Source organism: Melospiza melodia, chromosome 2 (genome assembly GCF_035770615.1).
Source record: "Melospiza melodia melodia isolate bMelMel2 chromosome 2, bMelMel2.pri, whole genome shotgun sequence".
NCBI lineage: Eukaryota > Metazoa > Chordata > Aves > Passeriformes > Passerellidae > Melospiza > Melospiza melodia.
Genome location: NC_086195.1, coordinates 99,957,195 through 99,984,465, shown reverse-complemented (window position 1 = coordinate 99,984,465; position 27,271 = coordinate 99,957,195). Strand labels below are relative to the sequence as shown.

The 27,271-nt window shown below is 34.2% G+C and overlaps 1 protein-coding gene across 1 annotated transcript in view; it reads left to right on the top strand.

Moving 5' to 3' along the window:
• KLHL1 (kelch like family member 1) overlaps positions 1–27,271 on the top strand; it is a 185,086-nt gene that overhangs the window by 74,737 nt on the left and 83,078 nt on the right. The window contains exon 4 of the mRNA XM_063149415.1: positions 6,498–6,694. Coding sequence (XP_063005485.1) covers positions 6,498–6,694 — 197 coding nt within the window. The remainder of the gene's footprint in view (positions 1–6,497; positions 6,695–27,271) is intronic.

Here is a 27,271-nt window from a genome sequence, read left to right as displayed (position 1 = left end):
AACTAAGGCCTTGCAGATTAAATGAGCTTTTTGAAATAATTCTTGTCATTTCCCAGCTTATTTTTTGAATGAGTGCAAACTTTGTGCTGTTTGAAATTTAATTAGTAAGCACTGTTTACATTTATGTATTTTTTGAGGTAACTTTTATCTTGGCTTGTTTTTTTCTTTGTTTTAAACTGTGAGGTTTTATTCCTCTATTTATATACATAATTTCATATTTATATACTTAATTCCAAATGCAATGCTTGTATATTAGCTGAATAACTGGTGAAAAAAATTGCTAACATAATGGTCCTCTGTGCAAGTACAAACCAGTAATATTTAGCATTTAATCCCAAGAATGATGTTCATATTTTGACAATTTTTCTATAACTAATGGAAAAACATATTTTTTTATCTCAGAGTGCTAACATATCTTTCTTCACAGTTGATAAAAAGGTTTTATTAAGATGAGGCTCACAGCTAAAATGATTTGCTGCTTTTAGTCCTGTTATTTGTATATACATCTTACAGGTCACTAAGTTCAACTGTATAAAATGAGCTAAGGCACATGAATGACATAAGAAGAAAATAACATTTTAATGTCTCTCTCTAAAAAGCTGATCTGTATGAGTCACTGGACAAATTTTCTTTAATGCTTGACATTTCAGTTATACAACAGAGGTGTTTTGGTTTGTAGCTTTGAGGGGTATTTTTCAGAACAGGAGATGAAAAGGTAAGGTGTTGCGGATTATTTTGGTTAATATAGTTTTCTGATCTTTAGCCAGACATTTGCAAGAAGTTTCCTGCTCAAGAGGATTTTAATTTGTTACTAGCATTTCCTTATCACTCTGCAATAGTGTAATTTTCCATGCTATTTGAATAAAGAAGACTGGCAGTACTGACGAAAGTCACATGATTAGGCCAGTTTAGTTCACTTACTCAAAAGATATGACATTAGGGTGCAAATAATTGTACAGTATTTTAAAAGAGTGACTCTAGTTAATTTATAAGAATTCTGATATTACTGTGATGGTGGTTTTTTTTCATTTTTTACAAGCTGCATATTTATATCTCTGGAATAATTTATGAAATTATTTCATACATAATATTTAAATGAAGTGAGCCTACAAGAGAGGTGGAATGGGGATATATATAAGAGCACATAGAGACAGAAAAAATGCTTCAAACTGAAGTACAGTAAGTTTCAATTAGATAAGAGGAAGAAATTCTTCACTGTGAGGGTTGTGTGATACTGCAGCAAGTTGCCCAGAGAAGCTGGAGATGCCCCACCCTGGAAGTGTTCAAGGCCAGGCTGGATTGGGGAAACCTGGTCTAGTGGGACATGTCCCTGCCCATGGCAGGAGGGCTGGAAGTAGATGATTGATTGCCGTGCGACTGAGGGATGGGACTTCAAAGGAGGGGTGCAAAACATAGTCCAAGCAAGAAGCCAAAGCCCAAGCAAAAAGAAGTTCGAGTTGAAGTCATTAAAGTCGTTTACTGAAGTAGCAGTATTGCTCTCACAGGGCAGTTTTATACTGTTACAGCTCCAGGCAGCCACAGCTTTGAGCAAAAACTTCCCACTAGCTGCAGATAGCCTATTGTTCACATTACTTGGCTGCCTTACAAAACTACATAATTTCAAACACCTTGATAGTTACATATACAGTTCTTTTCCCAGTTCTTTTTCATATCTGTGATCTCATTTCCCAGGGTCTGTATCCTACCAAAGCCAGAACAACCCATTCCATAAGCTCCTCTGTGCTCTCTGTTCTGTCCCCCATTTGTTGTCCCATAGATGATCTTTATGGTCCCTTCCAACCCAAACTATTCTGTGATTCTAAATAAGCACAATTAGCCATAAAGTGGCTTCTTCCTCAAGTACATGATGAATGTGGTCTGCAGCAAATAATTAATAAAAAATGAAACACAATTTGATCAGAAGAAACCTCTGCTAAGTGAATATATTGTGTTCTGTTCTCTTTTCTGAAAACATCTCCACCTTTATAATAAGCATGGAAGACAATACAATGTAGAATTTATCTTTTAAGGCATAGGTCAAACTGGAGACTAAAAGATGTTCTGCTACACAGACGATACTTTTTATAGCATTCTTCATTGGCTGGTGATCGCAGATAGACATAAGAGGTGATTTTACACACTATGTCACTACCAGAAATTGACCATAACAGAGGGACGTGATCATCAGAATTGAACCCAAAGAGTATTTCATCACCTGAAACCTGATGGCTCTAATGATTCCAGTGCTGTGTGTGGGACCAGAGTAACTGAATTCATATCAACAAATATGAATATCAGAAGTGTCTCAGTAACTCAAATGAAGGTGCTCATTTTCTATCTGAAATCAAGAAATAGCCATTCAGGGAGTGATTAATCTCATTCTGCAGTACATGACTGAAACAGAGCAGGTAAAAACAGCTCTAAGGCTTCCTGTTTCTCTCCGTGAACTGTAAAAGGAGATCTTGGGTGATTAGGTCAGGTGGGTACCTCAGAGTACCTAAGATTTGGAATGATTAAGGCAAGCAATGGCAGAAAGGTTTATTATAGCAGTGTGTGAGGCATAGCACCTTTTAAATAAGGTTTTTCAAGTCTTCAATTGAATTAGATGATTTTTCAAGAAACCAATTTCTTATTGTAGTCAGTTAATCTACTATGCATAAGATGAATGAATATTATCTTGATACCATTTACTGCCTTTTAAAAAATATTTTTTTTAAATTTTAAAAATGGATTAGCCTCCTAAAACAGATTACCCTCCAGAAATAATTTTACTCAACAACATTTCAAAAGTTCCACACAACTGGTCAAGACACATGAAATAGAAAGGTTAAGAAGATAAATGCCTGATTTCAAGGAATTGGTTTTAGTCTTTGTTTCTTATTCCTTGACACTTCCCATGATTTCCCTTGTACACACAACACTCTTAAGAATGTTGAAGAGTCTTGTGGGTAAGTGTGTAATTACAAAAGAGAAAAAAACTACTGTGAACATGATCTAAAATGATATTATGATGTGTTACAAATTTAGGTTAAAATTCATTGCTTATACACAGAGCAAATGTCCTGTACCTACTGAGTTGTCCTACCACAGATCCAATCTGTTGGTCAATACTTGTGGGAGGCTGTTCCTATTATATAAACTGACCTTATTTAACATCAGACAAGGTGGGCAAAGGTGCAGTGATTCCATGTAAACCAAAATAGTTCTAAAGTATAGTCAATAGTGTAGGAGAGAGAATAAAAGAGAAAAAGAAACCAACCCAAAATAAACGAACAAAAAAAACCCAAACAGAACCCCCAAAACAAGAACAACAAAACAAAAACCAGCAACAAACAAAACCTCACAAACCAACTCCAAGACATAACTGTCCCCGAACTTGGGAAAAGGTCTAGTAACAGAACAAGAGTATCAGAGAATTCTTATTTTATCTCTGCTTCACATTTGGTAATGAGGTAATAAAATTTATGTAGTCGTTATGAGAATGCATGATAAAGACGGGCATTTTAATTTCTGCATAAGCAATGAACATAAAATTTTTTCATAAATGCAGCTATAGTTTAGAATAACAATTAGAATTCATTAAAGTTCTTCTGATTGTTTTTTCCACATATTTTTTCATCTTAATAATGTAATACAAAAGGAGATTTTAAGTTCTAGTTAATTTGTTTTTCTCAGACTAAGGCACTTGTGCAAGCTTTTAGTGCATAAAAATATGAGGGGGAGGTGAATTGAAGAAGCAGTAATATTAATGCCCCTTGAATATCCCATTAAACATTTTTAAATAGATGCTTGGATCTTCTAATTGCCAATATGAAACTGTGTGAAGATTTCATATTTTATATACAAAGCCCCTTAACAGCTTTCTTTTTTCAAACTCTGACCATGCTAAACACTTGATATCCCAGAGGAATTTGCATAAAATGTCACAGCACTCTTCTGAAAAAGGGAATACAGACCCTGTGAACAAATTTATGAAAGTGTCTTGATGTTTAAAAAAGAAGATAATCAAGATTTAGAAGACATTTAGATGGATTAAAAACCTATTTATCATTGAAGCTAAAAGAATGAAGAATAAAAATATTTTTAACTCATACTGAGTGTATTTTTCTAGCTTTTATCATAGATATATTAAGTAGTAAATTAGTATTTCTGAATTTAGTTAAAAATAAGTAAAACTATAATATATTCATATCCCTAGATATCCCAGAAGTGGTTGCATGTTTACTTCCTCTATTAAAGTGTAAAGCAGAAATGTGTTCACACTCTTCTATACAAATGTGAATAATCTTCAAAATTTCCATGTTAGTTACATAAAGAAATGCATAAATAACTTATTCATAAACCAGATAATATGTTTCATTGATTTAAACTTAGTTTAATCCTTTTGTTTCCCCACTAATGCTGTACCAGGACTAGTGTACCTTAAAGCAAACAGAAAATATCTCAATTTGAAAACAAATAGATTGATGTGTTTCAACTGATTCCTTTGGGTTCAGCTCCTAAGGGTAGCTGCCTTTAGTGATAAAAAGGCCAAACCATGAGGGTGTTACCTTCCCTCCTAATGTGAAGATATTGAAAGTGATTCTTTCTATACTTATATAATTTTGTAAATGCTACCTGGATCAGTATTGTAGGGCCAGAGACTTTTTGAGCTCATTGTTGAAAAAGAAATAGCATGTAAGAAAATGAGATTTAAAATTCCTTTTTTTGTTGTTGTTTTTGTTTCCATTTCTCAGTTCATCCAATTTTCAAAGGTGCTTTACACGTTTTTAATTTTTTTTTTACTTCTGTTACCAGGATGGTCAGTTTTAACCTGAAAACAACTATCTTTTGAATGCTTCCACTTTACACAGTGGAAGTGTCTTCCAGAATTTTGCGTTGAGCCAGCCATTACCTGCAGGCATGCAGCAAATTGGGAGTGTCATTGATGAACATGTGGGTCAGCCAAGGACCTGTTGCTGAGTGTGCCTTCTGATCACGCTGCATAAAGATGGGGTGCACAGAAATTGTGAGAAAAGGTTAGATAACACAAAAAAAAACCCTCATGTGACATTAATAAAAGAATAAAAATAAGGAGAGGAAACCAACTGAAATTAGGCTGTGCATTTGATCTGATGCTCTGACCTTTGCAAAAGGATGTATTATAAATAAATCTAGTCAAGTATAACTTCACAGTTTCCCTCTTGTATTAAAAGCTCCAGATCTAGCGAAAGGAGAAAAGATCAGAAGTGCAGTGTTAATGCTACTTTATTTTGGGTTTGGTATTGCAATATAAAGCATCTTCTCTTTCCAGTGGCATGCTGTTGTGAAATTGAGGATTTTAGAACTCCTTAGCACCATGCAATAGAATTATTAAGATTTTTAGATTTTTTTATGTGACTGCAAATACAAAGCTTTTGTGGGAAAAAGAGTAAGTTTATCTAGGTGTTAAACTATAATACTTTTAAGAGAAAGATCACTATGCCCTTAATCCTCTAATAGTCAGAAATTATTTTCTCTGAGCACAGTACAATACAATCAGAAGTATTTTTTGACAATTTGTATTAAATTTGCATATTTTATTTTCCTATTCTTTTTTTTTTCAGTTCTCCAAAATATCCTTGTAATCATTAGTTTGAAGATTTTTAACTTATTAATGTAAGAGATTTATGAGATTCTAATGTAAAAATACAATTTAATATTATGGTTGGGGGAGCATTATAACATGAGTTACTTATTCCAGCCTAAAATAAATTCTTTTTGCAATTTATTTTATTCTATTTTACATTTATTTATTAAAAAGTGTATCAGTCTGCAAGGTAAATATAATGACTTGTGAAACTGCAGAATTAAGTGCAATATAAGTATTAATTAATGGTTCTTTTCCCCAGTATAAATTATTTTAGAGGAACTATGTGTTATGAGAAGCCTGCCATATGTTGCTCAGATAGCATTAATCCTGAAGTCACATTATGAATAAGCAACACAATGTTTGAAGATTGTTAAGCCTTGTTTTGAAGATGTATTTATGGGTTTATTCATACTATACTAAGCAGTTATTTCATTCTTTTCAGGGAAGTAAATGGCTGTGAGGTTTGCTCTGTGCCACTGAAGATAACACAAGTTTTAATATGAATTTCAATAAAAATAAAAAAAGAAACCCAATAAAAAAGCATTCACAGCCTGGCTGATATCGAGATATTCCAAGTCTTCTATTCCATTTGATACAGTACAGTCTCTCTTTTTATGCCTGTTATATAGTTGAATTAATAGTAGTTTAAAAAGCAATATTTCTAATACTTGTATTTGTAATTTCCTAATATTTCCTAATACTAATATTTGTAATTTCCAGGTCTCTGGGGTGTTCAGTCAGGGAGATTAATCCTACTTTTCTTCACTTTTTCTCTAGAGTTATTTATATAGAGCTACAAGTATTTATAAAAATGCATTTTGATACTGTATGTTTTGTAAATACTAAGTAAATAAGTTTGAATTTGTTATGAATATTTCTTTTTTAGGCTGCCTGGAATTAAAAGAAGACACCATTGAAAACCTTCTAGCAGCTGCCTGCCTTCTCCAGCTCCCCCAAGTGGTGGAGGTTTGCTGCCATTTTCTAATGAAGCTTTTGCACCCATCCAACTGCTTGGGAATACGAGCGTTTGCTGATGCACAAGGGTGCACAGAGCTTATGAAGGTGGCTCACAACTACACCATGGTAAGGCAGTTTTGGAATATCTAAATTCGAATCTTGTGAGTCCTATATATCCTCTAAAAGTAAATATACTGTGTTAGGTATTGGATTGAAATTATTCTGTCTTGTATTTGGTATTTCTATGGAACTTCATTTCATAAGTGAAAACCATTATAGTGGTGATTCCTAAGACCTTCAGTGAAGTTATGACATTTGGCCTTCTATGATGGATGCACTGTTTGCTGGGTCAGAATGGTATATAACTTATTTAGATGCATGCTCTCATACAGGTGATAATAGTAAAGTGTATGTAAATCGTTATAATACTATTTATTCACTTTAGTTTAGCTTTAGGGAAGCTTTGTAATTGTCATTGTTCTTCATGGGAACACTATGAAGGGAAGTTTTGTTGGGTAGTTGGCTTGGAGTTTTTTGTCAAGAATTTTAGTCATCCTTTTAGTCATCTGTGAAGTAGATTAAGAAAGGAACTTCTATAAATAGGAAATTTTATCTGCTAATATTTAATATTTTTCTAGTTTCATCTGACAGAAGAGGTATGGAATTAATGTCAAAAATTTAATCAGAATTAATGAAGCAGAAATATACTACTTATTCAGAAAATAAATTATATTGGTAGCCATTTGATTTTTCATAGTTTGACAAGATTAAAAACATCTGGCTCATTAAATTAAGCTTACATAAAGAGTAGATTATATATAATTTAGGAGAAATAATGGTCCCTTTAGGTCTCTACTGAAATTATTATTGAAGTAATAGAACACATTTCAATGAATCTCTTTCTCTTGTTTAACATTTATATCCTTATTTTATTTACTCTTTTCTATAACTAATAACACATTACAATTCACAGGTTTAACTGTGTTTTTTTACCACTACAGTTCAAGTAGTTATATCCATGTTACACTTCTGGATCAAGTTTTGTGATTTCTCTGTATTACAGGTCCAAGCTGGTCAGGTAAACCTTGGTATGTCAGTAGAGAGAAGTAAGCTGTCAGAGAAGAATTCATATGATTTGCTTTTGAATGAAATTTTATTAGGACTGAACAGATGTGTTTTGAAAAAATCCAGCCTTTTTATCAATATATTTCTTAGATTTATATATTACTTTTATATTTTCAGTTTGTTTTGTTGTATGAGCATGAGAAAAATAGAGAAAAAATTTATTCCAAAAAATTTTTAACTGTTTATGATTCTTTAAAATAACTTATTGAAATGTTTTTGGGTGAATTAAATTACTCATTATAGTTCATTTGAAGACTTGTGACTAATACATATCTAATGTATCGCAAAGTTCACAAAGATCTGTGCCATGTCTCAGATATTGGGTATATGGTTTATTAATATTTTATGCTGAGGTCTAAAATCTCAATTATGTGTAATGGGGAAATCACAAAAAAAATGCCAGATCATAAAGGAAGTCAGTTGTAACTAATAAGCAAGCTCTGATTTATCTTCAAGGGCATTTGCAAGCATGCACAAGTCATGCTTTCTCTTTGCAAGAAAAACAGACAATCATAGTGAAATGACAATATTTTTTTTCTGACCCAGTGAAAACATAACTCTAAAAGATAAGCTTCATAGTGTGTGAAATTTTCACGGGCTTTGTGTTACTTCATTTGGGTGTGAGTCAGCTCACATCTAATTGACTTACTGTTTTGTATTAACGTGTGTGGAAGACCAGTTCTGAGTGGGGAAGGAGTGCCTTATTGCCTATCTTCAGTACAGCACTTTCAATCAAAGAGAATCTACCCAAGAGAAAAGTGATTAGTTCTTCTGCATGGATACATAACCAGGGAAAACTCACACGTTCAAGGAAGATACTCTGAGGGGTGTGATAGAGGAACACCAGAGACTGGGAATATGAAGAAAGGGGAGGAAAGTGAGGAGCACAGGCAAAGAGCAGATGCATAGTCTCTGAGGTGGCAGAAAGAATTATTTTTTCCTTCAGACTTCAGGACAGTAGTGGAGACTGTGATGAGGGCAAACAGAAAGTAGGACAAGAGGGAGTTTGTTAACAAACTCCTCCAGTCTTATGCAGAGGACTTGAGGGGAAATGCTGGCTAAAAAAAGGATGGAAAATAGTTCTCTCGCTTTCCAGAGAATGTCAAGGTCCCTTCTTTAAGGCTTTTTGGGGTGCTTTTTTTAAGAGTTCAAAGTGGTGTATCTCAAATTCTTGTTCTGTGAATCTTCTTCCATAGTGTTATTGCAAAAGCTTGTTATGAATGGGAAGTAAAAGTACTGCCTTAACTCTGGAATCTTGTGCAGTTGTTTGCTTGAGATAAAAACCTCAAAGAAACAATAGTTCTGTACTGGTGGAGGAATGGGGAGCAAGACAAAGTTTTTCAAATAATCTTGCAAAAAAAATTTTATAGGCATGGCTTATATGATTGTGTAATAATTTTGAGATATTACTAAAGTTAAATCTAATCTTTGAATAATTTTGCTTCTTAGCTAATTACATAGTTGAAATTAAATATTAATTTATTCATTTGAAAAAAACAAGTAGTAAAACAATAGCTCTCTGCCTGCATTATACCTGGCAAATGTTATAAAACTTTTCTCTACCAATTACTTTTAAGTAGAAAGTCACAATTGACTTTACAAGAGCATTCTAATGAAAATCAATATATTTTCAAGAAATATTTTGCTTCATTGAGTCTCCATAAGTGTTTTAGTCTTCATTTTTCAAAGAAATCTACTGTCCTAGTCTCAGACTTGATATAAGCTCTAAATTACACTGTTGTTATATAAGTCGCTTTGTGCTTTCACATAACATGTTATGAGGGCAAGACATTTGAGCGCATAAACTTCTTTGTACTGAAGAAGAAAAAGCTCCTGAAGATCAGACCAATTAATTTAAGAATTCTGTTGACAGGAGATATATAATTTCAGACATGTTTTTTGTCACATTGAATAACTTTTATTTCCCTAACCATGAAATCTGTGAAAACAAAGAATACAAATTTTATTTGCATAGGACTTGTAGTTATGTACCATCTATACAAATAAAATTTGTTAACTATAAAGTTATATATACCTTTCCACGAGCAGAGGTTTAATATCCCTGGTGTTTACTGGGATATTTAGCCTTAAGTGTCAAATATAAAATTAATAATTTGTAATGCAAAATCTAACCTAGGAAGAGCAAATGTGATCATAGAAGAGGGGAGAAAGTGAGGAAATGAAGATAAGAAAAGCAGTGAAGGAAAACCAGATAACATTTGAAAAATCCTAGAAAATACATTTGCCATAAAGCAAAATATGAGGTTTGTGGAAGAAAAGAGGAAGGTAGATTTCATAAAAATTTGGTGAACAATGAATGTTGTAGATTTCTGTGTTTGTGTTCCCTGTACTTTTTAGAAATGGAACTTGGATGGCAACATTTTAAATGAAAGCTTTACAAGGTAGAAGTTAATAAGAGAAAAAATGTAAATTGTCATTGGTTTCTTTTTTAGGCACATCAGATTTTATATAGTTTATTTCTGAGGTATGAAGATGCCCTACCAGTGTTTTATGGTGTGATATTTTATATTTTTTAATTAATTTTTAATGGATCTGCTAATTTAAATGGCAGCACAAATATCCAAGTCTCTTGATTTAAGGCTTCTGGACTTCTTAATTGCAATCTGGGTTGTTACTAGCTTGTCAGTTTCTGAAAGCTTTCAATCTGCAGAACCATATGTCTGATAAGTTTAAATTCCTAGTTTATTGCCAGACTTAAGTTAGATGATTGTAGAATGAAATGCATGTGTGATGTCTTTAAAAAAAAAAACAAAACATAAAAGCAGCAAAATTAAACATATTAATGAGCTGAAGCAAATTATTTTTTCAAGCAACCATTTTTAGTGACAGTTCTTTAGTCTAGTTATAAGGGGCTTCATATATAGGGAAGTGAACCTCTAAAGTCTTCAATTTATCAGCTTGTCCTAATTGTCAGAAATTTCAGTCATACTGTATGGACTTATCTGTCTCTAGAAAACAGAGTGAAGTGTAATTTGAAATTGTGATGGCCATGTCATTGTGATGCAATTATTTTTAGAGTAGAAAATGTTTTCAAATATGCTCTAATTTGAATCATTGATTGTTTATTGGTGAAGGTTTGTAATAGACCATACTAGATTAATAAACACTGTGGCTTTAATGTACCATGTGCCCTTCTTACAACAACTACTTTGGTGCATTGGTAAATATTGAAAGAGGAAAAGTATGTCATATTTTTCCCTAAAAAGATAATTGCAGTTTGGTTTTAAAGCTTGGAAAATTATTTTTAAAAATACTCATACTGGGTAAGGTTTTGAATACAAATGCTTTCTTTCTCCTAGTAAAGGCCATGGTTCTGCTTGGGTTACAATGTACAGGTAATGTTTAGAAACTGAGAGTTTCACCTTAAAAGATACAGTACCAGATTCTTCATCTCATTATCATGCCATTTTACTTAAACCTGATTACTTCAAACTGAAAATTGAAATACCTCATAGATATAGCTATTTAATCTCTCAGTGCTTCATCTCTTAGGAAACTTCACTTAAACCTCTGTGATTATTTTGCTTCTTGAAATTGCAGTTTGAGAGTTGAAATGATAGATTTCTTCCCTATTTTTATTTCACCATATTTCAAAATGAATTGCTAAGCATAAACTTGTAAAATCTTCAAATTATTTTGATGCACTGAGCCGAAGAATGGCCATAAGTAAAAATTCCTTGACCAGAAGAACATGAATGAATAAAGTGATTGATGTGTCTGTAACCCACTCATAATGTTAGCAATATAAACAACCCTAACATATGTTACAGTTCCAAGCCTGGGAGATGCAGAAGGCTTGCAAGTGCCTTTGAATGAAGTGGTAAGAGGTTTAGCTTCTCAGAGATGCAGTTCTGTGCTTTGCACTGCAAGGGTCATTAGTCCCAGCACAATAAAACATTATTCAGTCTTAATTAGGAGCACTTATCTCAGTGACATGTGCTGACTCTATATGGGCTCTTTAATTTTTTGAGAATTCTGATTGTACTGCAGATGGAGAAGCCATTTCATTTAGTTGAAGTGAATACCTTATGCAAATTTTTAATGATCTTTTATGTCGAAGAGCTTCAGTGATCATTTTATTAGTTATGTTTATTATCTAGGTTACAAAATTTCACAACAGGTGAAAAAAAACCTGTTGGGCTGGAGTGAGGGAGGAGTGACATGTAAAACTTTTCTATTTACAACATTTTATCCTGAAGCATATTGAAATAGTGTAATGTTTTTCCATATTCAAATTAAGGAAAATATTATTGATATATTGATAAATGGTCAGAAGAGTCATTAATGAGTTATCATTGTACATTCAGACATCAGAGTTTATTTCAGTGTTAGTTTTAGTATAGCTTTAACTGAAGTCAGATAACAAATGAGGCAAGAAAACTCTCTATTATTGTAATTTTAAAAAATAATAGTTCTTTAGAGTCTTGGGAAGGAGTAGTGTTCCTCAATTTAGTGTTCTCACTAAATCACTCCAAACCATGCACTGCTCACTCCCTCCCCCTTCTCTCCCTGCTGCAGGACTGGAGAGGAGAACTGGAGGCACAAAAGGTAAAGATCATAGCTTGAGATAAGAACAATTTACGGGATACAGCAATGAGACAGGAAAAGGAACACTAGCAGCAACAATAGTGTACAAATGACAAAGTGCACAAGGATGAGGCAAATGATTCACATGTTCACCATGGGTTTCTCCTGCAGGAATTCTCAACTGCTTCATCTACCACACTAGCTGTCCTGGAAGGGAGTGTTTCCCAAGTCCCTGGAAAATGGTATGAGGTGATATAGAATAACCTATAGGTCCTTGCTACCCCTCCTCTTGGCTGCTGCAACAACTAACCCTGTCCTGGCTGAACCCTGCCCTGGCTGATTAACATCATATATGTACAGGGTCGTAAGGTTTCTTTCTACTGTTTAACATAGCTGACCACATGCTGCTCAATAGATACTGATCAGATAACAGTTTTTTTTAACTTCAAGCTGTACTTGGTTTTGACCATTTTGACCTCTTCACCACCATATTGGTGACATATGGATAAACAGACAATGAGATGGATGGATGGAAAGCTGACTGGACAGAGAGGCCCAGAGATCTGTGGTATGTAGTAAAAAGTCCAGCTGGTGACCAGCAAATAGTGAAGTTCCTCAAGGATAATTTTGGAGTCCAGCACTGTCTAGCAACTTCAGTAATTGTTAGCTGATAGGATGGAGTTCTCTCTCAGCAGGTTTGCAGATGTCATCAAACTGGCAGGAGGAGGTGATTGATATGTTTGAGAACAAGGCTGCTATTTAGAGGGCATGCTGAAGCAATAGGCTAAAGTCACAGAATCATTAAGGTTGAAAATGATCTCCAAGATGAACTCCTGCCTTTGAATAAATAACACCATACCCCCTAAACCATCTCAAAGTGCCACTTCTACTTATTTTTTTAATATCTCCAGGGACAGTGATTTCACCAGTTTATTGGAGAACTTGTTCCAATGCTTCAGCACTCTTGCAGTGAAGAAATTTTTCCTGGTATGCTGAGCCTCCCTTCATGCAACTTGAAGCAGTTTCCCTCCACTTCTCCTGTCTCTAGTTGCCTGGAAGAAGATGCCAAACCTCACTTCAACACAAGCTCCATTCAAGTAGTTGCAGAGAACAATAAAGTCTCTCCTGAAACTTCTTTTCACCAGGCTAAACCACCCCAGTAACCCCAGTCAGTCACCCTAAGAGGATTTGTGTTCCAGACCCTTCACTGGCTTTTTTTGTGTTATGGCCACTCATCCCCAAGCCTGCAAGGTTGCATGGGGTTGTTGTGACCCGAGTGCAACACCTGCACTTTGACATGTTGAGCCTCACACCACTGGCCTTGGCCCATCAATCCAGCCTTTCCAATCCCTCTACAGAGCTTTTCTACCCTTCAGAAGATGACACTCCTGCCCAACATTTTGTTTCCTGCAAACTTACTCAAGATTCACTTGATTTCCTCATCCAGATCACCAATAAAGGTATTAAAAAGGCCTGGTCCTGCAGTTCAGCAAAGGGAAGTGCAAAGTCCTGCAATCTAGGGACAAATAACCCCATGCACTGCTACAGGCTGGGGAGCAACTGTCTAGGAAACAGCCCTGCAGAAAAGTACACCAAGTTTAGAGTAAACCAGCAATGTACCCTTTTGCAAGAAGGCCATCAGCATCCTGGGGTGCAAGAAGGCCATCAGCATCACTCTCATTCTCAGTGAGAGTGAGAAAGTTGAAGAAGGTGATCCTTCCTATTTGGCACCCATGAGACCAAACACAAAGTGTTGTGTCTCCTTTTGCATTCCTCAGTACAAGAGAGACATGGATATAATGGAGTTAGTCCAGGGGAGATCACTGTGCTGGTTGGATGCTGGAAGTCTTGAGGATGCTGGATTTGATGAACTTGATGTACTGAGGGAGACCTTACTGCCCTCTGCATCTACACCACTGGGGAGATGCTGACAAGGGTCCAGACTGTTGTTGAGGGTGCAGATTAATAGGGAACAGACATAAATTAGGATATAGAAAATCTTAGTTGGATATTAAGATTATAATTTTAGAACATTGGGAGTAATTAAGCGCTAGGAAAGTAACAATCACTGGAATTTTTGGGATCTGTTCTGGTAGGTATTCAAAACATGACTGAAAATGTTGCTAAGTAACATGACCTAGGTAAGACATGTACTGAACAGGGACTGTGACTACATGAGGTCACTTTGAAGCAAAATTATTCTGTAAGTCTATTAAATGCATTTCCTGTATGTTTTTAGTGGTAGATCTGAGCTATGTATCCAGACATGACATGAAACCAAAGTTCAGATTTTTTTTTTTTTAATTTTACTTTTCAAGCAATGTGCAACAGATGGGTTTCCTGGAGCTAGCATTTAATTGAATTTTATTAGCAGTAAGCTATTGGTAGCATGTTAGCAACAAGTTAACAGTAACACACTGATATTTTAAAACATTCTCCAATTTTCTGTTTCTTATGCTCAGAGTACTAGCTTGGAGTAAAAACTTTAATTATATCTCTATTTAAAATGCTTCCTTGGTCTACATAGAATGCTAATTTTAAAGAAAACAGGTCCCTTCACTTGACTAGGTAAATTCTGATTTTTTGTTATTCTGATACCCTTTTTAAAGGTTGGTTTTTATAATATCCTTCCTCTCTCTAGCATCCCTTGGACAAGAAAAATTAAGTTGAAAATACTCCAAAGCTGCAAGAATAATTAAAATAAATAATATTACCAGAAATAAGAAATGAAAAACATTTTGGAACTTACAATCCAGTATCACTTATGCCTGACTGATATTTTTTGAGGTCCAGAATTTTATCTATTTTGCCCCTCTAAAGCCATACTAGTGATACACAAAAATGAACAATTGCCAAATGCTGCAGTGAAAACACAAGCAAGAGTGACAGAATCCTTGCCACTTTAAATTGAACCACAGAATTTGATCTTCTATTTCTCTTGATGACTTTCTTAAAATATTTCAGTAGCTTTTTTAAAATATAAGCTATTATTGCTATTATATGACTTCTACTCCCAATTTCTTTTTTCTTTTATTTTTTGAGGAGAAATTGTACTTTATAGATCGCCTTTCACACTTTCAGTATTTTTAAGATTCTTGTTTGAAAGCAATAATCAGCACTTAGCTCAGTGTGCTGCTTTCATTTTAAGTTCTCCTGAGTACAGCTGTGACATAGCACGTTACAGTACCACTCCATCAAGACACAGTTGGAGAAGAGGAAGGTAAGAGTGTTTCAAGAACTAGCATATGGACAGCAAGATAATGAATAGAAAATAGAAAAGACAACTGCTGGTAGAAAAATACTGTGAAATCTACAGGAAAATAGTTAAGGAAATAGTCTATAGTGCTTTAATCACAATTTGATGGCTTCACAATCACCAGGAACTTCAATTTGGCTGCCTAGATGCTATATTAAAAAGGTTAGTATGGCAGAATTCTATATTATTCCTAGAGAGGGCTGCTCTGAAAAGCAGTGTTCTCAGCTAAATAATGTTTTTACATTATACACATGTATCAACTGTTCCTATAGCTTTAATTTGTTTTTCAAGTTTATTCTAGTTCCAGAAAAGTGAATATTCAGCAGCAGTGCTAATATCGCATTGAACAAATACCTTCTATGCTTTAGGCATATATTTGCATACTAAGGGTACTCCGATAGGTCTCTTCTTCTTCATATAGTAATTGTCTGTGAGGTCAGCTGATCTACAGCTCAATCTCTCCAGTGAAGAATATATCAATTATAAATCCTGCTTTATCTGACTGAGCTGTAGGCAGCAATAAACTACTGCTCTTAGAAGTATCTCAGGGCAAGCAGACTTAACCTAACAAGCTTTGGTGAATGCCTAAAATCAGCATGAATTTGTTCCTGTATGTACAGAACTGCAAACATCAAGCTAAAAGAGCACTCCAAAGACAGTGAATATTGGAGGATTTTCTTGCCATTCATGGAAAAAAGAAGATGAGAAACAAGGTAGCTGAATTTTGCAGCTGTAAATTCAAACCTTTGAGTCTGCATAGCAGTGTAGAATCAAATACCTGGCATTTTTGCCTGTGTTTGGTAAAGTTAAAGGATGTGTCTCTGTACTAGGGATAAGCATTCTTTCTTTGTTTTCATGAAACTGTTCAGGGATGGGTAAATAAAAGCCCTACATGAGTTCTTAGACTGTGTGTGTAGAAAATTAGTTGATGTCTAAATTTTCTGAAAATATAGTATGTATTGAATTTCCAGTTCAGGGGTACCAAGAAAGCATGACATAAGCTTTGAATGCATTTTCTCTCTGCTGTTCCCAAGAGTTTAGCATTGAGAAGTGGTCCTTTAAGGTAGAAAGAAGCCTCACTATTGCTCTCCATGGTATTCTCAGACAACTAAGAATACAGTCTAACTGGAATATGCAGCTGGTGGGAGGTGAAAAAGAGCTATCATTGGACAGGGTGATTGAACTGATACTAGTATGGGGAACTCTGGTGGGAAAAGCAAAAGAAGGAAAGATACAGGAATGAGACATGATAGAATAGAGAATCTTAGTCTTTGGACTATGGTTGAAGCAAACAGACAGTGTATGACCAGTAGAAATTTTACTCTGTAGAAACTCCATCACCAAGATTCTTTTCCCTGTTCATTGCTCTGCTTTCTGAAATCATCAGTAGCTTATATTGTTAAAATGTCTTGAAAATATTCAGTCTGATCGTATCTGGCAATACTGTGTTCAGTACAATGCAGGGCAGACCTCTCATTTCTCTGTTGACTAAGAAAGAATTTGCAGTCGTACAAAAATAAAATCAATGAAATCTCAAGGAATGTTATGTTTTTTGATACTTCCAGTACTGGGGGAAAAAAAAGATAGCACTTCAGAATAGAGGTTAGACCTGGTCTTTTCTGAAGCAGGATAAGAAAATAAGGCTTTACAGTGTTCTGTCAATGTACAGGACCCCATCAATACAATAATGACAGATGTTAGAAAATCTTCATACAGAGATATTGAGAAAATAATATCACGCACAAGTGTTTCTTCCTAGACTGGAGGCAGAGGAACAAAAGAGTGTACGTTCTCACTTAACACCATTGATATTTAAAGAAAAAAAAAATCTTATTGATAAACAAGACTTTGGTCTTTCCATTTCATTAGCATGTTACTCCATCCTGAGACTTTTTATATGCTGTTCCATAAAATATTTCATTTTATTCACATTCAGAAAAATTCTTGTGGTATTGCAAACTTTCAGAAAGTTTTTTTTTGTTGTTGTGGAAACATCACAACCTTGCCTTAATAAAGACCTGGGTGACTGGATACAACGAGCCATAGCTGACAACACAATGACAATACAACTCACTCTAACAGAGACAGAGTATGATAAGCCTTGGTACAGGCTGTGGGTCAGCAAGCAAGAGAAAAGCAAAACCTGATGCTGCCAGAAAGTTACATCATATCATCATGGACTGATTTGATTTGTGGCCTGTGTGACATCTGTCAGTAACAGGGGCTGGGACCAGAAGGGCAGGGGAGGGGACACTGAGCTGCAGAAATCACTGCATTTCCCCAGGCTCCACGGTGTCAGCTCACATTTAGGGCCAGCTTCGGTAGCTGGAACTGTGTGTGGGCAGTATGTGTGGGAGTGTGAAGTTTTTCCTGACACAGCTTACCCACTGCTTTGGTTCAATTATTAAATAGAACTTTGCAGCATCACACTGTCTGGTGCTCTTTCTCCCTGCCCCCTCCTCCTTGACAACTGTTCATGGTGAATTTTTTTCTTGGCACCAAGAAACAACAGATCATCTCATATTGATTAGAAAACTTTCTCATCAGAAGTACATGTTTTTCTTAATGGAAACATAGAACTTAAAAACTATTACATTTTTGTAACTCATTTAGACTTAGATGTTTTAAAGACATTGTAATACATGATAACTACAAAAGAAACCTATATATATAAATAAAATATTCAAACCAAATATGTATCTACTTTTATCTAAAAATAATAAAAAGTTTTCTATGAAAATCTTTATGGAAAAGCTCATCAGCCGCATTGGATCTGGTTTTTTTCTCACAACCTGTTCTGAAAAAGAAACAACAAAACTATGCAGCAGCAGTAAGTTGTGATTTTTATATGACCAACATGTAAAATGCAGGGAACTAGACCTGGAAATATAGCTGTACATAATGAATTACATCATTTCCTTTTTTGCCTCTCCCTGTCTTTCATAATATCATTATTTTCTTTCACTTTCCCTGCATCCTTCTCCTCTCCTTCCTTACTTGCTCTGTTCCTTCCACTCTCTCCCTCCTCCTTCCACCTCCCCTATGTCCCTTTCTTCTCCTCCCTCTTTCTCTTCCTGCTTTCCTGCCTTCATGTCCTCTCTGCTTGCTGCTTGCTTTCCTTCCTTCTTTCCTGCCTCCTTCCCTCCTCTTTGATTTCCACGCTTTACTCTCTTTCCATCCATGATGGGTTCCACCTAAAGTAGACGTACCCTCAATACTTGTCAGTAGTAATTCTGTTCCACACTGAGAATACATAATGAAAACATTAGAAATTAAGCTGGAAAGGCAGTAAATATTGAGAAATTATGACAATATATGTTAGCTTCACTGTTCAGGTATGCTGTTTATTCATTAGTATGTATATATATTATATAAATATGTATTTATGTACATATATAACACATAAGCTATATTATATATAATTATGGTTGTCAGGTTCAATGTAATATAATTTTAATTATGAAGGCCTTGATACTGTGTAAGCACTTCTCAGCAATAACAAAAACATCCCTGTGTTATCAATGTTGCTTTCAGTATAAATGCAAAAATCATAAAAATGTTTCCCAATTATTCTGAAAATGTAACCAATGCTGACATGGAATGATAACAGTTATTGCTTCTATCAATTCAGCATTCCCCTAGGTAGAGAAGACTTTTTTTCAATTAACAATTATAGCTAATCCTTACTCCCATGAGGATTTGGAATCTGGAGATTCTTTTTATTTTTTCATGATCAGGCTTCTTTTACTACTTTATGATCCCCCTTGTATGTAACCCCACTTTTGTGACATCCAGTGTACTTGCAGCCTAGCAGCAAAGAGCAACTGTTCTAAAGAATAAGATGAATGGCTCAGAAATTAAAGGAGAGAAGAAAGATGAGAAGAAGAAAAAAACCTCTTTGTTTGAGTGATTCCTTTAAATAACTTCTAATCTTTTGGAATTGCAGTTCCAAAAGCCTGTCTGAAGATGACTGCTTCTGGATTACTTCAAAAATTAAAACATGCTTCAAAAGAAGATGAATCAGTTGGTTCTTAGAAGGAAATAGCCTTACTTGATTTTGAGATCATTATCACATCTAGCACTTTAAAAATTATTTTGAGTAGCAAAAAATAATGTAATTTAAACAGACATAATTTCATTAGAGTCATTAAAGCTAATGTCTGTTTATATCAGCTGGCAAACACATAAACTTCTAGAATCACCCTATTAAGATTGTTTCAACTATTTTTAAGGGTACTGCACAAACCTTCTTGACTCTCCTTATATTGTTTCTTTACTTGCAACCCCTGGAATTATTTGTTTATAATATTGCCTTATTAATGTCATACCTGGTGTTAACCTGTTTACCGGTGTATTTTACAGGGTTGAGCATATAATAATATGGCATAATCTGAGTGTCCTCCATAAGGAAACATTATTAAGAGCAGGTTGTAGAGAATTTTGTGAATATTTCTTGGGGCATTACTATGGGATGAAAAAGTTGGAAAATCTATCACTTAACACTGATGTTGTTAAAAAACAGAACTTAAAAGGATATTCTGTATGGCTGAGGTTCCCATAATAAAAGACTGACAGTTGACTCAAGGTTAAATATAATTTACTTCAATAATTACTCAAAATACTCAAGCCACTGAAGATTAGACTTAATATGAACTAGGTGTGTTTCATTCTCCCCTAAGTCATTGTCTTGGAACACTAGAATTTTCAACTTCAATATGAATTCATAGTTACTGAACTCTCATTACTTGTCATAGGCTTGACTGAAAATTTAATGCTCAACTGAAATTGTAAGTCATGGCAATTGGGTATTTAAATTCTTTTTTTCCAAGAGTTCATGTTTGCTGTCAATATTTTTATTTCATTCTTAGAACTCCCCCTGGTGGATCATGTAAAATCTAAACAAACTCTAAAGAATATGCCTCTAGAGGCTAATTTTACAATTTTCAGTACTAAGAATATTTCAGTTACCATTTTATTAATATATGCTTTATTTATCTTGATAGTAGCTATATATATTACTTAAGTTGATATTAATTCTCAGAGAATCTCTGAGGTTTTTTGCTTGTCTATAATGTGGGTGTCCTCTAGCATAAAAAGGAGAGTATATTAAAAAAACCCAAACCCAAATAAAACCCAGTTCCAATAAATTGAACAGTCTAAAATCCCTCAAAGATAAAAGGATTGTCAGGGCATTCATGAGAAATACCAGCCATGAAGAATTGCCTAGTCTGGTTACTTAACATTAACATTATTTTTAATGTGCCCACAAGTGAGTTTGTTACATACCCTAGGAAAAAAAAAAGAAGGGTCTGAATTTGAAATTATACTCTAAATAAGAAGGACCAAGAGGGGAATGCTAGAGCACAGGAAACTGTAAGGGACAAGAAATATCTTAGTGATATGTAATTATTTATGTACTCAGGCTAAGACAGAGCAGGTAACTGAAGAAGTCTTTATTTAATGTGTGAAACTGGATTTTATACAGATAGCAACAAGCTGATTATTGTGAATTTCTTCCACACGTATGATACCATATGGCTCATTCATTAAAGGAAGAAAGTGAAAAGTAGTAATGGTAAATGGAGTGGTAGGTAGGTAAATAATAAGAATTAGCAATTATCAAATAAATTCTGATAAATTAAAAATGTAAGAATAATAAAATAGTGAAAAGTGTCTGTTGGAGACCTGTAGAACTAGACTTTTAAATAAATTCTGTTGTCTTTCAAGTTGTAGAAGTGAGAGATTTTACAAGGGATTGTCATAATGGAAGATTTGGAGATGTAAAAAATGTCGTAGGTAAATATTGCTGAGAAAAGTAGAAGCAGTCATTTCCAGAGATAGTAGTTGCCAGGTTTCTTTACCAAATAATTACTAAGCCAAAGCAAATTCATGACCTCATGCTATGAGAGCATCATTGAAACATTTGTTCTGAAAGATAAAATTGATTCATGTGATGACTTTACATAAAAAGGATAAACAAAAAATGAGTAGCACTTAACAGTCTTGATTGCAAAAGTAAAAAAATATTATAATTTATTAGTCAACTTGGCCAAATAGTTCTTAAAACCAAGATGGTGAGGAGATCAAGATCTTTAAAATCAAAGGTATAATATAAAATTAGGTATAGAACTACTGAGATTTTACATTCCCATAGAGAGGCGAAATGCTTGCACAGAGGATTCTAACCAAATAAATAATTTCCTCAAACACAAACTCATAAAAAAATTTTAAAAATTAGCTAAGAACCTATAAATGATGAAAAAAATCAGTGCAGAAAAACTAGAAATCAGAAAATGCAGACATACAGTATAAAGTGCCAAGAGCATATTTTAATTATTTCTTTTCAAAAAAATGCAAGGAAAAAAAATCAGATTTTAATTGCTAAATCAAGAAAATAACAGTGTAATTACAGTGAGATAGTGAGTGTATCTACCACTAATTGTATAAATGACATGAAAATTAACAGAAACATGAATTTGCTTATAATAATTACACTAGTTGTCCACATGTAGACCAGAGCAGGATCTGCTCAATGAAAACTGAAGTTCTTGAAGGGAAATATACCACAATAAAAATCAAGGTAAAACTTGGTAAAACTTCAAAATATATGCTAATAACACATGTACATATATGTCTTTATGTACATACATATATTTCTATATATCTATACATATCTATATATATACAGATATATACTCAAATATCATTCATATATATATATATATATATATATATATATATATGTGGAATAGATAAAGAACTCCCTTCTCTGTCAGTCTGGTGGTGTGGGGAAAAAAAAAAACCAAAAGCTAATCTCTGGATGCAGTGGTGGATTTTGTAATATTTTGTATAATTCTCATATTACCATTTTTAAATAGCACTTGACATTTGGAGAGTGTGAAGTGGGGAGACATATAGGATTACAGGACAAGAGAAAATGTCTTGCAATAAATATCTTAGAGTGCTCAGGCTGTTTCAGCTTATTAAAAAGAAAAGAAGACAGGGTTCTTGATGACAGTGTATCTCCACAGGGAGAAACTAGTGAGAACTAAAGAGCTCTTTAATCTATGTGAGAAATCTTAGGAAGAGCCAATTCAGTTTAGATTAATTGGAAATAAAGTACTTTTCCATCAACAAGATTGCTTAAACACTGGAACGAACTGGGATAAATGCAGAGAAAAGCATTGAATTCTCCATCTCTAGGTATTTTCATCTCAGGATTGAATATGTTTGAATAAAATTGAGATAAAGCAGAAGTTATTCTTAGTCACAGAGTAATTGGTGGACTGCATATGCAGAATATATTTGATATACAAAAACCCCCTAGATAAATGACCTAACTAATTTTCCTGCCTTTAATTCTAAATATCTGTGTCATGCTAATCTGGTTGTTAGTGCTTGATATTTCTTGCTAAAAAGGTGCAACAGAGGAGCAGGGTGCCATTTTGTTGTCATGAATACTGAAAACTGAGTGAAGGGGAACTGTGTGGGACAAAGGCCAAGTTCTCTTTAACAGGTTGCTTAGCAAGGAGAACATTTTAAAAGTTTATAATGTCATTAGAGAAATTTTGCTAAGCAAGGAATCCACAGAGAAGATAGGAAATTCCTTAGCTCAGGAGGAAGCTAAAGCTTAGAGGCAGTGGATTTTTTTCAGGGCATCCCAGAATATTCTGAGTCAGAAGGGACCCACAAGAATCATTAAGTCCAACTCCTATCACTTCAAAGCACCATTCCCAAGAGTTACACCATGTCCCTGAGAGCACTGTCCAAAGACTCTCTTGAATTCTTCAGGCTGGTGCTGTGACCCCTTCCCTGGGGAGCTGTTCCAATGCCCAGCCACCCTCTGGGGGAAGAACCTTTTCCTGAAATACAGCCTGAACCTCTCCTGACACAGCTTCAGACCATTCCCTGGGTCCTCTCCTTGGTCACCACAGAGAAGAGACTTCTTGCAGGAGATATACAGAATTTGTTGCAGCACAGAAATACATTATAGTTCAGCAAACAAGAGTCATAGTTGGTTGCAGTGTGCCCACTAGGGGAAAGATGCAAGGAATTTAACCTCAGTGCTCCAGTGATTCTGGAGCCTCCCCTAATATCTAACTATTCTTTTGAAACCTTCATTGTCAAGGGTCATGTGGATATGACATGCACACATAACTCATGTAGTCTTAAATAAACTTAAATAGACTAAATATCTTCGTTTGAAAAAATAATTTAATATAAGGAATTAAAAAAAAAACTGAACAGAAATATGTGAATTCATGTAAATTCCCATAGGGATGCTGGCTATCCAGGGAATGAAGGATTGATTTATATAAGTAAAATGTCAGTATTTCTGATACTGGAGAAATGAGCTACTTACATGTTACACATTAGCAACTACCCAAGTTTAAATTCAGATGATTAGTAGTTTACATGAGATGCAATACTTCTATCTGCTACCATTGTATCCCAGTGAAAATACAGAAGATTTTCCTTTCCATTTAAGAAAGAATAACAAGATTTGTTTACAATAAAATTTTTCTAAGGAGAATTTAAAAAAGACAATGCATGCAGGGGATTTGCTCTAAGAATACCTAAAATTTCCTTTTTTTCTTGCACACTTGGGAATTTGTCTTTCCATCTGAAAGTACAGACAGGTTAAATGTGTACAATATGCAGCATCCCTTAAACAAAACTTCAATCCTTTTACAGAATTCAGATGGTAAATTTGGCTTATTATTAAACTAATAGAAACAACGATGATTCTTTTTTTTGTGTTTTGCTTCTGTTAATGTCCTTAGACTCTTGTATCTGGAGCTGAAAAGCACTGTAGAAAATGAGACAACATTGGACCACCAAAATTTCCTGATACTTCTAATATGCTTAAATAAATGACATGACAGTAAAAAATGCATACAACCCACATCTAATTTTCAGTTTTCTTTGCAAAGATAATTGTCAGTAATGGCCTTGTCCCAATTAAAAAAATATTAGTTCATCCATGAATTCATACTTACACCAGTGCCCACTTATTATTCACCTTTTAAAATTCAGAATGTAAATGAGAAGCCGGAGTTAGCTTGCATGATTTGGTCATGTTAATCTTGGTTGTCTGGTCTAAGCTTGATTTCCAGGCCTCTTCTGTCATCAGTGGAGAAATAGAAGGTTCTCCAAAGGATGTTTAAATATCCTCTGTTTTCAATCTCAGTGTAACAGTAGCTACTTAAAGATCAAATATGAAACAATTCTTTATAATGATTCTATAAAATGTGTTTTCCACACCCTCATTTATGGAGATGAGTGAGAACAACTTGTTCCTTCCTCATGGTTCATTCAACTCCTGCATCCAGATCAGGGATATGTAACCTGTCACCAGCCAGATGTAGCCCCATTGCTACAATGTTCAAATTTCACTGTTTAGATAATTTTGTAAATGTAAAAATGTCCTTAACATCAAAGAAAAGCTCCTGAATTGTGCTCCAGAGACCAGATACTTAAGAAGCTGCCAAAGTATTTAAATTACTTTTGTTGCTTTCAGATTTCAGTGGAAAAGGTCATCCTTTCAAACAAAGACATTAAATTCTAGTGGTGTGTACAGTTCCACATAAACAAGGATAGTTACTCCATTTTCATTCGTTGAGTCAGCAGTAATTCCTTATTTGCTATAGTGATTTAATATTTATTCAGCCCATTTATTTGTTTTGTTAGGGAGCAGGTTTCCTTTCATAATAGGAAAACTATCATGGATTGATTTAAGAAAAGTGAGATATAAACATTGTCATGTATAATACATTTTCTTCATTGATTAAGCTTAGAATAAAAAATATCCTTTTCATTTCCATTTAATTTCCATTATATGTCCCTTATATATCTTTATGCAATACACTCTTGTTAATGGGAAATATAAAATAATTGCACATCTTTCAGATTTGTTTTATTCTAGACATTGGCTAACATTTGTTTTTATTTAGCCTATATCTTCTTTTTTTCATTATGACAAATGTTATGTGCTTTATAATTATGCAAGCTTTATCTGACAGGTTTCTAGCCTGCTGAGATTAGAGGTGTCTAGGTTGGGAAACATTTAAGAAGGAGACATACAGGTTTATTTAGCTACTGAGTGCAAGAGACAAAACACTGTTCACTAGTTCATGTTAATGTAGATTTAATAGATAAATGTGAACAAGAACTTATTTCCTAGTGTTTCATAATTTTCTTTCTCATCTTTTAGATTGTGATCTGTTCTAGGTGGTGCTGCTTTAATGTGATGGCACTAGCAAAACATTTTATTTTTACATTGCCCAGTGTTTAATTTTCATTTCTAAATTGGCACCAAATGAAATGTTAATGTAATCAGATATGTGGAGTATTCTGTGCAAGATTAAAGGTGGTTCTTTGTAAGTAAAGGAATGCTGGAATGCTGTTCAATTTTTTTTCATTTACCTAATTATTTATGGAAACAATCTGTGGTCTTGGAGCAAAGCTTAGGCTTTTGTGTCCACTGGAATACTTTATCATCATCAGAGTCAATAACAAATAAGGACTCTTAAGTTCTACTACCTTATTCTGTGACTACATCTTAATTAAATTATTAATTTTAAAACTACTCTTTGGAAGGTCACAACATTTCTTTTTATCAATATTTTTATTTTAGCTCAGCAATTAGTGAATTAGGCTAGAATATCTTGATAAATTAATTATGAAAATGTCTATGAAACTCAACTTATCTGTCTGAACCTTCTCTCATCAGCACATTTCCATCAATGTCTGTCATGTTTTATTTCTTCACATCTGTGTTAGAATTCTATAGTCTTCCCTGCTAGCAATGAGTTGCCTAGACAAGGCTGCTCAAGAAATTAATCTGATGTGATTTATGAAATAGATCCTACTGAAAAAACATGATATTAAAAATAGCAATATTTTTCACCTATTTTCATAATATCATTTTGAGGTCCTGTCAATTCTGAGATGTTATTTTAAAATTCTTATGATTTAAATTGATCTTTCTAAATACAAAGTTTGACAGGCACATTGTACCCTTTGGCATAAATACTGCTGTTCTTGGGTACTGATGATTGCAGAGAATTGCAGAGAAGCTTTTCCATTTGTAAAACTAAGCTACATCTGGGTTTTTTATGTATCACTTCCTATTGCAATTAAGGAATTAAATTGTGATTTCTGTTTATTCTAGTTAAATAAAATAAAAAGAAAGAAATGTAAATTGGCAAAATGTGTTTGTTTAAATCTGCAGTGTCACAAAACCAAATTTTGACAGTGCTGCTGGTAGTTCAGTATGGCCTAGTGCAAAGTGTTAAATAGGTCTAGATCTGTCAGATTTTTTTATTGTTGTAAGAGCAGTGTTTTGTGCTTAACAGTAATATAGTTTTTAGAAGGTGAAGTGCTGTGCACCAGTAACATTAACTAAAGAAACATCCCTCCCTTCAAACCCTTTCAGCAGGGTTATATCGAGCCAGTGTAGCTGCTGTTTGCAGTAGGGTTAAACAAAATACAGTAAAGCCTGAGGATGCTGCTATCACAGCCAGGCAGGAAAGGAAATTGCTTTTCTTCAAAATACAAAGCTTAATGAGAATTAATTGTTTTGCTTGTGTTGCAATAAAGACTTTCCTAAAGGTAGTGTAGTCTAATTCCCTTCTTCTGTATTATTCATTGAACTAGGTTTTTAAGACTTTAGTTAAAAGTTAAAAGCTGTTTCTTAGACGTATATCCTTTTCATTTTGTTAAACTGCCAGTATGTGTTGAGAAGGTGATGATACCTCATCTCCCCACATATT